At 41.3% G+C, this 13,206-nt stretch overlaps 1 protein-coding gene across 3 annotated transcripts in view; it reads right to left on the reverse strand.

Annotated features, from left to right (window-relative positions):
* Positions 1 to 13,206, reverse strand: part of arhgap20 (Rho GTPase activating protein 20) — a 76,318-nt gene that overhangs the window by 31,462 nt on the left and 31,650 nt on the right. For 2 of the 3 annotated variants that reach the window (XM_044131818.1, XM_044131820.1), the window contains one exon: positions 2,066 to 2,151. In XM_044131818.1, the coding sequence (XP_043987753.1) occupies positions 2,066 to 2,151 (86 nt within the window). Of the gene's footprint in view, positions 1 to 2,065; positions 2,152 to 4,342; positions 4,912 to 13,206 lie in introns of those variants that run through there. The other variant, XM_044131819.1, reaches the window with a different exon arrangement.

Genomic DNA, 13,206 nt, shown 5'->3' on the forward strand with positions numbered 1-13,206 from the left:
TTCTCAACCTCTCACCACACCTGCCAACAGAATATGTCTCCCCAAATCTCTTTAACACACAAATCCTGACCCAAGAGAACCGACCCATTTAACAGCGCAGGGAGTTTCCCCCTGCACCCCCCCCCCCTCCCACACACACACACACACACATCGCTTCACGCAGTCAAACCTGGACTCCATCCACACCACTAAAAACGGTTCACACCTGAGATACGGCCTGGCATTGACAGCATTCGACTGTAAAAAGGTTTTAAGAGACTGGAAGCAGATTGAGAGAGTAAGCCTGCCTCTAAAAGCTGGCATCGACGAGAGTTAGCCGCAGTTTAGAAGATAAACAAAGCCCTTCGTAAATAAACAGCGCGGCCAAAGGGGATTGGAAGGGCTTATTGCCGACCCTGGTAAAGGAAAAGGAAGGGATCTGAGTGATAAGGTGAAGAGGGGGGTTGGTGATGGAAAGACCGATAGCTCAGGGATAAGTAAGCAGTGAGTGAGTGAGAGAGTAGGCCTCCAAACTTTGAGATTTTTACTCAAAACTGGCAGAAAACATAACTCTTGAGCAAATATCTCAATCATAGACTTAGTCATCCAAAACCACAATCCATCTCACTCAGATCAGCAAGCTAACAGCTTCCACTTTCATTCACCAGAGATCCAGGTTTTAAACCTCTGTTGATTTTATCCCAAGCCTCCAAGGCTCAATCCCCCCCCTCCTTTCTTTAATCTATGCATTATCAGTCTCTCAAATCAGCGCTTAGTGTTTCCTGGGGAAAACTCAATGACAAAAACATGAAAGCTTTGTGAATCGGCTCAGCGACCGACTTGGCAAAATGCTTCACAGCAGTTGGGAAAACGCTCGGCGGACATCGGCGAAGGCACGCGTTAGCATTATGTCAAGTCAGGATCTTTAAAAAGATTCCAGTGTTAGAGAAGGCATGAGGAGTCGCAGTAAAACAGGCATGTGTTGTCGTGGAGTAGAAAGGGGGGGAGGGACATTGGAGGAAAGGATTTTTTATTCAGACGAGTTACTCTTTCTAATCCGTTTGAAAGGTCTGCCATACTGGGAGTAAACATTTATACACGCTAAGAAACTTAGAGCTAACTCAACTGCAGCTTCATCCGTCACATCATACATTTTGTGGAGGACTCAGCCACGAATGTCCCAATCAGGATTTTTGCTTTTGTTTTGTTTTTTGCCCCCGACGCCGAGCGGCGTCATTTAAGACGAGGAATTTGCCAATAAGGCCTGATAATTAACCTCAACGCCATGTTTGGTGAGAACCACACATGGTCTGCATTAGTTTTGTGATTGCGCGGCTTCTAAATCAGCTCATAATAAAATTCTTCCTGATGGCGGCAGATATTTTGTTCCAGTTGGAATTGGTTTTTGTTTTTTTTTATAGGTCAGGCTTAATATGCAATGTTTAAACATGGGGGGGGAGTTAAGCTGGGTCAGTAAAGCTACAAGTATAATGTCCCGACAACAAGTTACCTGAAATGCAGTTAACATTTATTGTGTTTCCCAAACACAAACAGCTACAGTCTCCAGAAACCTTCCATTACGATTGTTTTGTGTTGAGCAGTAAGTGGAAGTGCTAAGCTAGGCCAACACTTCCATGTTTCTCTGTTTTGGTGGGGGGGGGCTAATTGCTAATTGTTTATTTCAGTCAGTTATAGCCAATCCTCTGCAAACAAAACTAATGGGAAAAGTTAATAAATGTATTGCTTTGCCTTAAACGTCATAACATTTAACGACTGGTGCTTCAGCTGCTCTCTATGGATATTCGTGGGCGGCCATGACATGGGAAGAACGATGTTTTCCCATATCCGTTTAGTTATTTCAAGAAAATAACACGCACAGCCTACAATCCAACTTAGCAAGCCCTCCACACAAAAATACGCAGCCGTCTTTTAAAAACGTGCCACGGAAACACGACAAGAACGGATATCGGGAGCAGAGTTTCCTCAATGAAGTCGACTGGGATGCGATCGGGACGTCGCCGGTTTTAACGGCACCGCTTTCAGACCCTTGCCGATGGGAACACAGACAGGCGTGTATTGCAGATACCTGGAAGCGCTTCTCGATCTCGTAAGTGCTTTGCTGATGACCAGCGATGGAGCCGACTGCCTCCTCTGGGCGAGGGTCTTCATCTTCTGAGGGGGGCAGACAGACAGAGCGACACAAAACATGAGTCAGAGCACATGCAGAGATAAAAGTTTGCGTTTTCGGTTACATTCTGTGGCGGTAAGGTTTGTAGGGAGGGGGGACAGAAAGTCCACAGTCAGCACTCTGTGATGCTGCCTCATGGCTGGAAGTTGAGGATTTAAGAGAAAGGAGAGGAGGGGGGAGGTTTGTGACTGACAGAAAAAGCAGAAGAGCCAGAAGCAGTGGAGAAGGGGAGGAGGAAATGACACAGACTAAAACATGAAGGTCACAGGGAGTGAGACAGTTTGCAGAGACTGTGGCACAATGTTTAAGATTCCTCAGAATTTGTTCTCAAGATGGCTAACGGCGTCCTCCCTGACAGGGGCATGCCCGACATCCTCACCGCTGTAACGACAATTAAACGGTAATCCAATAACGATAAACAAATCACTAACAGTGCAACAGAAATTAAACATGACTCCGGAGTTCATTTTAACTCAGGACATTCCTGGAACATTTCTGTTTTAGCAGACTTACATGAGACATATAGGCCACTGTCAGCAAGAGTCCAACATTAAAAAAATTACAAAAAGAGGACCATTGATGAGCATCACGGGACACCAGACCGAGCGCTTGCAGGGGTAAATGGTTTAGCAGTTTGTTTTCTTGAACAAGCCGGCTCTCAGACATTTAGGTCAATTTTAGACTTCATCCAGTTTCAGTTTCTGATTGGCTGTAAGCCACAAGCTGCTGCTGCTGCGATCAGATGAGTCTAAACGCAGACCGCCAGTCCTGTTTCCTTTTCCAGAAAGTGCTCAGTTGACTCTTTTTAAAAAAAAATTTGTCTTTTTTTTTTTTTTTTTGCAAAAATCAAAACTGAAAGCACAACAGTCACTTAAAACACAACCTCTTGTTATTTCTGAATGCAATGAATGACAGGGAGGACACGTGCCGTAACTTTAGGGACTCAGATGCAGAGAGGAAGAGAGTAATGGATAACACAGTTCTTTTTTTTTGTTTGTGTTTGTTGAGTCTATCGGCAAAAAAACAAGAAGATGAAAAGGAAACCTGACGTGCAAATGCAATTTTACACAACATCAGTTCAATGACACATCTTGCAACACATGAATATTTTGAAGGAAACACAACAAAGGATATCTTGAGTCTCTGGAATCAGGTTAATCCTTAACTTTTCTTTCATGATTTATTGAGGCGTAAAATCAAAATAAAGCAAACCAAGCCAAGACATGAACGACCAAAAAAACGTGGCTGTAACACACAGCACTGCAAAGGGTGTAAAAACCAATTAATGTGGGTTATGTTCAAAGCAAAGACATACCAGTTAGAAAAGCTACATAAAACAATAATTAAGTAATGCACATGACAGATTTTTGCATACATTTAACCCGTTTAGGTAAAGCTTAGTAAATACCTGATTTGCTTTAAAAATGCTCTTTTGGTAAAAGAGTATTCTGCGCATAGATGTAGTTACTAGTTTTAAACACGCAAGCGAGTGGGGGCGCTGTTTACAACAAGTTCTCTAAGACTTTCAACGGGATTCTGATAAATCTGAGGGAGATATTGTATATCTACAATGACAATGGCTACTTCTATAGCAAAAAAATAAATAAAATAAAACGCCTTCAAAAATAACCTGTCAATTTATTTTTGCATATTGATATTATAATTGTTTTGTTGAATTTTCTTGGTTCAAGTTTGTTTTTCTATGTGAACACTTTATTATATCTATAAATCCGCAAATAACCTTAAAAAGAACTTTAAAAAGCTTCCCAGGTGTTGGTATTATGTTACGTTTTTTTATCATTATTGTACTCCTCACACAGACTCATTTCAACATTTCTTCAAAACAGTGAAATATCTTCTTTGAATTAAGCTCTAATGAAGAAAAAGCAGACATATTTTTAAAAAAGATAACTCAAACAATTAGTAAATAATGACCTCCAAACATCTTGAATATTTAGATATTCAACATTTTTAGGTAAAACTGAGAAAATAACAGGTTCAGAAAGTATTTTTAGAAGTATTTCATGTTCAAATATATGAGATATAGATTTTACAGTATAAGTTTTGCCACCCAAACTCTATTTTTTCTATAAACAAATGCTCCTTAACCGACCCTTAACAGAAGCCGAGTGTCACGAAGCGCACACCCGAAAATGAGTCCGAGCTCCCTGTTACCTTCTTGTTGTCGGGCAGCGGCTTGCTGTCACCCGTCAGAGAGTCGGACCTGTTCTGTCCCATGCTCCCCTGCTGCGGTGACATGCTTTCCATCAAGGCTGTGTACATCCACGGAGCCGAGCGCACCGGCGATATATTCCCATCATACGAGCAGTAACGTCCACGGTTTACCCGCCAGAGAGGAGAGTGGGAGGAGGATCCATCGCAGAGAAGAAGAAAAAGAAGAAGAAGATCCAACAAAAGAGCCTGTGTGTGACTGAGGAGCCAGCAGCGCTCCGGACTCCGCTTGAGCGATGTTTGGTCTGAGCGCCTATTCCACGGTCTCGCTCAATTCACTCAAATGGTTTGGAGAGTGAGCGAGCATCCGGTTGGTATTTTCAAATTAAAAGGCTCGAGTCCCAGCGTACTTTGACGCATCTAGTCATAGGCATGAGTACGCGTCAGGCATCCACAAACTTATTTTGAGGAAGAAAATGGCGTCATTTTAAAACGCAGAACGCAAACGCAAACTCCCAGAGCGCGCGCGCACCCTGTGCAGACGGTGACGTTGTCGAGGGTTCGATTCCCGGTCTGGGCTTCTCCTTTTTCCTCTCCTCCCAATTTTACTTTTCGATAAAGGTCGCTAGAGCTTTAAAAAGTGAGCTACATATGTTGTAAATGAAACAGTCGTTCAGTGGGTGCTAAATTTATCGAACATTAAACAGAAAAAAAGCGCTGCAGCAATATTTAAATCTGATTATATCTGATCTAAACGTGTTTTCAAAATGAATAAAAACCCATTCCTGTGTCGAGAAAGGCAATGTAAACCATCTTGAATGCAGAAACAGATGATAGACGTGTGTTTAAGGATAAGAAGTTGTTTTATTTACACTTGCTGTGCCTCTTGTGGTGCGTGTGGGTGTGGGAGACTTTCTTTGTTTTGAGTCTGATGTCTCAACTGGGGTAGGTGGGGGTAGGCTTGATTTAGAGTGTTTTGGAGATGGGGGGGAAAAAAATTGCGGAAATTTTTTTTGTATGATTTATATTTCCCAGAATCCTCCAATTATTCTTGTTATTAGCCTATTCAAGCACATTTATTGAGCACGTTCTTTGCTTTTATTTTGAAAAAAAGAGCAGGCTTAATCTAAATAACTTGACACAACTGAGTGAGGAGGACGTGTGTGCGCGTGTGTGCGCGTGTGTGCGTGCGTGTGTGCGTGTGTGTGTGTGCAGTCAGTTCCATATACATAGAAGCGTTCCTAGACTACACGGCAGTGTGGTCCAGTCCAGGTGTAAGAATGCCCGGCCCGAGCCAAGAATAACAGGAGTGATGAGGAGGAATGTTGCCAGTAGTTTCTTTCTTTCTTTTTTTTCTCTCTTTTTTTCCACATTTCATGACGCACTCATTTGACTTATAGGAGCTCCAACAGTAAACCTCACTGTAGGAAACCTTCCTGGGAGGAGGAGAGTGTTTACTCTGAGATGTTGGAGGGGAAATCTGAGAGCACAGCCCTTCATGAAGTCTATAGCTGGACATGCTGGTGGGGAGTTTCAGGATTTTTGATTTTGATCGCTAAAACTCACTACTCAATGGCGGGGCCTTAAAAACTGTAAGGAAACCCAGGAGCTGGCAGCGACAATAATTATCATTACCTTGTAGGTCAGTCAAGTGTGGAATGACAAATGAATAAATGTGCTAACAAATTGTTTTTTCCACTTTTTAAAGCAATTAAAGTAAAAATACTCCAATTAGATACGTTAAAATACTACGATGTCTCAAGATGCAGTATCTATAAGCCTTTATGTGTTTATTTACATGAGTTTTTACAATTTTAAATCTTTTTGCAAAGGAATTCAGACCTCTTGAGCTACAATGTCAAATATTGGGGATTTCTTTGGGAAAGCAACACAAAACGGAGCTTATAACCACAAGGTGGAAATAAACTAACAGAGGATTTTAAAGGTTGTCTACAACCAAAACTGAACAGCTTAGTGTTCATTTTGTATTCAGTCCTCTTTATGGTGATACCTCCAAATAAAATCCACAGTAGCCAGAAAGAGAGTGCAGGCCAAAAGTCACCCTGACCCCGTCATCTCCATGGTGATGGGAGCATCAGGATCTGGGGAGCTGGAGTTTAATGGGAACCAACTCCAGTGCAGCTCTGAAACGAAACTGCAAACGGCTGCAAAAGACTTTTAGCCGGGTGTAGAAATTCAATTTCCAACCCAAAAATAACACTGAACTACAATGGAATGTTTTTGGTCAAAACGTGTTCATGGCCTAGTCAAAGTCCAGAACTAAACTCAATTGAAAATCAAGTAGGAAAAAAGAATTCTGTTTGTAGATGTTCCGGAACAACTTAACTGAGCCTGAGCTAATTTTCAAAGGTAATGAGCAAAAAAAACGTTAATCTCTTAAAGTGCAAAGCTGGTGGAGACGGTTGAGGGCCAAAAAAGAAACTGCAGCCATGTTTGCAACAAAGTAATAACTGCACACACTTTCTGAAGTTTCTCTTCATCAGAAATTTTGAGCAATATCATGTTGTCTTGCTTCCTCTCTAGTTCCTTTTTTCTACGTCTCAATAAAATGCCAGAGAGGTTGTGATTTTAAAGGAGAAAACTTTAGAAATATCCAGGGATCTGAATATTTTTGTTAACTTTTGCGTGAAGCATCTAGAACTCTCATCCTATCATAAACCTATCGCTATTTTGCTCCCCAACAGAGGGGAGGATCAACTGAGATTCAAGCCTACAACAGAAAGTTAGGGAAAGCTCAGTATAATGTAAAAAAAAAAAAAAAAAAAACAACCACAAACTCCCATTCACAAATACAAAGGTATGCGTCAGTTGTTATAGCTTATCTCTCCTCAGAAAAGTGGTTTGCTTAGGATGATAAGAGCACTGATAGCGCTCAGCCGTCCTCTTTGATCCAAGACGACGGCTGAAGAGCCCCGGCTTCTGTTGGGGGAATTTAATCTCTCATTACAGAAGAATAACAACAAAAATCTGCATTCTACTATAGCAAAAACAGCCTCTGGTCCAGCAGGCTGGACCTGTCTTTGTCTGCGACCAGCTTTTTGAGGTGGCGACAGCGGTGTGTGATGCTCTCTGGAGAGACCCGAAGCAGAAAAAAGAAAAAAAAAAAAAAGCCAGGGTGTGTCAGAAATGTGGTTGGGAAAACGTCACCGGCTGACCAGAACCGACTCCGTGCTGCACCGTGTTGTTCCAACCTCTTAAATGTTCCACTTTGTAAGTGGCTGAGTAACAACAATAAAAAGAAAAGAAAAGAAAAAAAGCGAGGCTTTGTTTCCTCTAGTTCCCATAGCAAAATCAACACATCTCCCCCGTGATGGGTTTAAAACACGTCCGCGAAGCCACATTTCGCCGTCGCGCCGCAGCCCGAAAAACTCCACCGTTCTCCTCGGAGCTCGAATCCGGATTAGTCGAGTCGCTCGAGGTCAAGCGGAAACTGGAAGCCTACTCGTGTGGGATTCTCCCCCTTCAATGAAGGACAGAGAATCAATGATGCCCTTGTTAACATCAGCTGGAGTTTTCTCTGAAGTGCGTCAACAAGAGAATGCCTTTCTTCACGCTTGGGGAGGCCGGCTATTGCAAACCCCGAAGCCAGGGAGAGTCTTGACTCCAGACGGAGAAAATGAGCTGGAGGCAGTCCAGGACCTGCAGCTGAAGGGTTTCTCCTAAGGCTGAAACGATTAATCGAATTAATCGTGATTAGTCGATCATTAAGATAATAGTAATCGATTAATCGCTAATTGGAATGTGCACTCAAAATCGGCCATTTGCTGAAAAAAAAATAAACATTTGGAAAGTAACTAAGCCAAAACTGTGAAATAAATGTATAAACTTGCGATTAAGATCAGAACAACTAATCAAATCGTCAAGCGGCATTGTGGTGTAGCTTCAACCAATTCAAATGGTTATAAGCTTTTTTTTTGTTTACAGAAAAAAAAAAAACATATTCAGAGCAGTATACAAGCCAAAATTGTACAATAAATATGCTTTTGAGATAAAAACAACTACCCAAAGCGTCGTTTTTATCTTCGCCAGGTTCAAATGGCCATTTATTTTCTTTATTTCCTGAAAACAACAACATATTCAGAGCAGTAAATAAGCAAAAACTGTACCATAGATATGTACATTTGCATTTAAGAGGAAAGCAACTAGCCATACTCCTCAAGCAGCATAGTTTTAGCGAGTCTATTGCAATGTCTATTGCAATAGACTCGCAATAGACATTGCGAGTCTATTGTAAACAGACTCGCAATGTGGCTGAATGTTTACGTTAAAAAAAACATGCACGAAGACAAACACACGCTCATGTGGAGGGGGCCGGGTGGGAGCCACAAGGATGTGACGAGCGTTTCTGGAGTCCGGAACGGACCCGTGACGGATGGAGCGAGGGAGGGGAAGATGACCGGCTGACGACGGAGGTGTTTCAGTCAGACAGGGAGGTGCTGCGACCCAAAACGGCATCGGCGGTTCGGACGCCTCTACCGCCCCGGCTGCCGCCACCGTCACCACTGCTACTTTAAGAAGGCAGACTGCCATGATGCCAGCCAAAAATAAAAACCCCACTGCTTCCCTGTCTTTCTTTGTGTGTGTGTGTTTTCTTCCTCTGAAAAACATAATTTTAGAGGTTTCTGGCTGACAAACGTTTGAGGCATGGCTGTGAAAATCATGGGCAAAATTATATCTGGAAGGGATTATTGATTTATTATACACACACACATATATATATATATATATATATATATATATATATATATTATTATTATTATTATTTTGTTCTCTACTGTTTCTCAAACATAAGGGTCGTGTAAAACTTCAGTGTCGGGTTACCCAGAACAGATCAAACAGCCGAAAATGACTTAATTATTGCTGTATTTTGTCTGAGTTGTCAAAAAGAAATCGGTGAACAAAAATGCCTTTGGAGTTTGTTTTTGAGCAAAGTTATGATGGATAGCGAAAAAGTGCTGGCCACTTCAAACGGGTCAGAGTACAGATGATTTAAATTTTTAAAAATTGCTAGACGTGGCGTGCTGTGGTGGCGTAGGGGATAGTGCGATCCACATTTGGAGGCCTTCAGTCCTCAACGCGGTGGTCGTGAGTTCGATTCCTGGACCCGGCCGACATTTGCCGCATGTCTTCCCTCCTCTCCTTCCCCCTTTCCTGTCAGCCTACTTTTGAATGAGGGACACTAGAGCCCACAAAAGACCCCCTGGCGGGGGGAGAAAAAAAAAATTGCTAGAAGTCATTATATATTCACATTACACTGCTTGACCTTTTTGACCCTTGCTATGTAGAATTTATATTGAATTTTTTAAAGTTTATCCGTCTTTGTTTCCGTTTATCTGTAAATTATTTCACAGTTTACCATTTCTCAGTGATACCAGTGGGATCATGGGTTCAGCACGCTTTCAGAACGTGCAGCTGGGATTATCGGTACCAAAAAGGGGCGGAGCCTACAGATGGCTCCGTTTATCTAGGTTTTGTATTTCAGTGAGATGTTTTCTCTCTATCGGGCTGACCTTTGTCCCCCATTCAATCTGTCGTACTGCACTGAGTGCTTGAAACACGACCGAACCTGTCGGATCACATAACTGTGTGACAACACTCCATCCTGTCCTTAGAGTTCGTAGCGGTTAAGGATCTGGGACGGCAAACAGAAAAAAAAAACTGAAAAGGAGAAATAGCTTGATTCTCCCACCCATCGAGTGGGAATGGTCTACTCTGTATTTATAGACGTTCTACTTGTATTTTAAATAAATGCTAAATATTTTTACACGCTCTCACTTTTGCGTGTTCCATTTGTTCATCTTGTCAGTTTCTGACTTGAGGATGAGATCTCCTTCTGACTCTCCAAACGCAGATGAGCCTGGCTGGTGCCCAATGCAATTAGGGTTCTGACAAATTGTTACTGTTTCACATAACCACAGTTTTAAAAAACAAAACAAAACAAACTCTTCCTTCAACAAACATAATTCGGCATCAGTTTTTTTCCCCCGAAATTCATGTTTTTCTTTGTTTTCCTAGGCAAAAAAACAGGAATGTTTCTGAGTTTGAAAAGCCAAACATTTGCTAGAAAAAATAAAAAAAATTTAAGATTAATCTCAGAATTTTTTATTTTATTTTATTTATTATTATTATTTTTTTAAAAGGGTAGATTTCCAAGTTTGAAAAATCGCAAATTTGCAAGAAAAAGTCGTGGACATTTTTCATTCTCAAGTCGAAACTTTTTGACTTTTATTCTATTAAATGTTTTTTGGAGAGGGGAGATGCATGCCAGTCTACCTCACCCCTCTGCCCCTGACAGAGAAACCAGAAACGCCGACGTCCATGGATAGCTGCTTTTATCTGTGATAAAGCAGTTTTTACCACCGTAACATTACAATTCTCTGATTCATCAACACGTCTTGTTATGTAAGGCAAGACTTTCTTTTGTAAAGTTTCTGCGTGGCAAAGTTTGTTCATGCGTCGTCACCTAGCGATTTATGTTGACTTCTTGAAAGTCCAGCTGCTGAATGCACAAAAGTTTTGGGGTTTTTTTTTCTGAGATGCTTGTTTAGCCTTTCTGTCTACTGTAAACTCTTAAAACTCTTTGCTGACTTTTCTGTAACGGTTTTGGACCATCAAGGCAGCAGATGAAACCCCCAGGATTTCCCCACATCCATGTTACATAACACTTTACCTCCAAGTTACAATGCTCATTGTTCACAAAACCGAGGAAGATCGTGTTTGGGTGACCATAATATATCTGGTGTTTAAAACAACTGACCAAGACACACATGAAGAACCACTTAAACCTTCGGCACAATGCTGAGTAAACCTCCGTGAAGTAATTATGTGGTCAAAACTGTCCACCTAAAACTATTCCAGAGTATAATGTTACATTAATAGCGCTCTTACAACAAAAGGGATATTTGAGTGAAAGCCTGGTTTTCACGTCCACTGCTTCTGAGCCCCCCCATCATCTGTTTACTCCTCTGGGATTTTACGGATCCAGCTTTTAAAGCCACCGGGACAAACACAAGCGAATACAGGATGATAAGAATTTCACCACTGGCCTAACGCCACAACCAGCGCGTCTTTCTCTCTCTGTTTCTCTCGCTTCGTCTAAATATTGTGGTCTGGAGCCGCCGAGGCACGTCAAGCCTCCTCAGAGACGTGCGGAGGCTCCACCGTTGAACAAAGCCCACGGCGGCAGGGAGGGAGGAAGGGACTCAGGTGGATGGAGGGAGAAAGAGAGAGAGGGATGACGTCCAAACAACGCAGCGCGTGGAGACAGAGGTTGCAGGTTAGCTGGCATCTGCTTTAAACCCAGCCTCAAGTGGTATGACGTTTTGCTTCAAACCCTCTGAAGTAAACGTGGACATTCTGGTGAATTTTATCACTTTAAAACCACATTAAACCAGATAATGTGCAACAAGAAACAAGATTTACACAATTTGCTTCTTTTTTGTGTGTTTGTCTTTCTTGAGGGGTTTAAAAAAAAATGCTCCTTGGCAATGAATGTCTTAATTATTTTTGACTCGGACGCCAAAACTGGAACTTATTTCTTTAGTTTTTTCGTGGCGTACAAGATAAACTGAACAGTGGCTTGCTAAAGTAAAATGTTATAGTTGAAGCTAAAACACAGGAAGAAAGCCTGCTAGCAGTTGAAAAGGCCTTGAGGAGGGAACAAATATTTATCATATTGTTTAATTTTTACTGTAAAAATTGGTAAAAACTTTTTATAATTTTTTTACTTCTCAACTATGCACTAGTCTAATAAATATAATCTCCCACAATGACTGACGTGGAACAGCTTTGGTAAAATCAATTTCACATCAGTTTGAAAGTCTAACACCAAATCGAAGGATGTTGTATCCGTCGTTTCTGTATGTTGTAGTTTTTGTAAACACACAATAAAATTCCACCTATAGTTTTTCTCCATTAATTACCATTTTTATTTATTTCAGTAAGCGAATGTTTTTTCGATTTCAATTTTTGTTATTTTGCCAATTTTACTTTTATACGTTTCATTCTTCATCACAACCAGATTCATATTTATATTTATAAATATGAAAAAGCTCAGAGTCGAATACTTTTGAGAAGGTGCTGTAGGAAAGCGTGCAAAAAAAAAAAAAAAGAAGTTATTTTATGTATTTCTCTGCAGCCTGAAGGCCAAAAGGAAGACAAAGGGACAATGCAGGCTTTGGATTAGCTCCACTGAAGGTAAATTGATCTTTTCCGTGTTATGCTACATAAACAATTTCAGATCTCTAATTTCCATATCTAACTTTATTTTCTGAACTGGCGTCTATAAAACAACTACTAGGGGCTCAAAATGTCTTCTTGACACTCTCGGACTCTTGCAAGGACTTTATCCTTTCCGAGACAGACAGACAGACAGACAGACAGACAGACAGACAGACAGACAGACAGACAGACAAACAGACAGTCACTCAATGAGTCAAAAATACAGAGAAATAAATCAGAGAAACAGACGGTCTAAGCTTGGCTGTTGGTTTGTAACATCTGCTCTCTTATTAGACACGCACACACATGCACACGTTCACACTCATACAGGCTCCTTCCTCCCCTTTTTTGCAGACCTTTTAACCCTTCTAATCTGATTAGGGCTGTGGCCCTAAACATTGAGGATTCGACTGACACACTGCAGCTTGAAGAGGATGGTGGTTGTTATGACTGTATCACTCTGACTGACGTCTAGAGACGATGCAACACAATATAAACTTGGAAAAGTGATCCTAACCCTTGGATTTTTCAGCATTATGACACATTTGCCTCCTAACCAAATCTCAAGTCTTTCTGTTTTTTGTTTTTTTTAAGTTTTATAAGCGTTTTCTACATTGAGCTTCATC

The sequence above is a fragment of the Gambusia affinis genome, linkage group LG11, assembly GCF_019740435.1.
Source record: "Gambusia affinis linkage group LG11, SWU_Gaff_1.0, whole genome shotgun sequence".
NCBI classification, from domain to species: Eukaryota; Metazoa; Chordata; class Actinopteri; order Cyprinodontiformes; family Poeciliidae; genus Gambusia; species Gambusia affinis.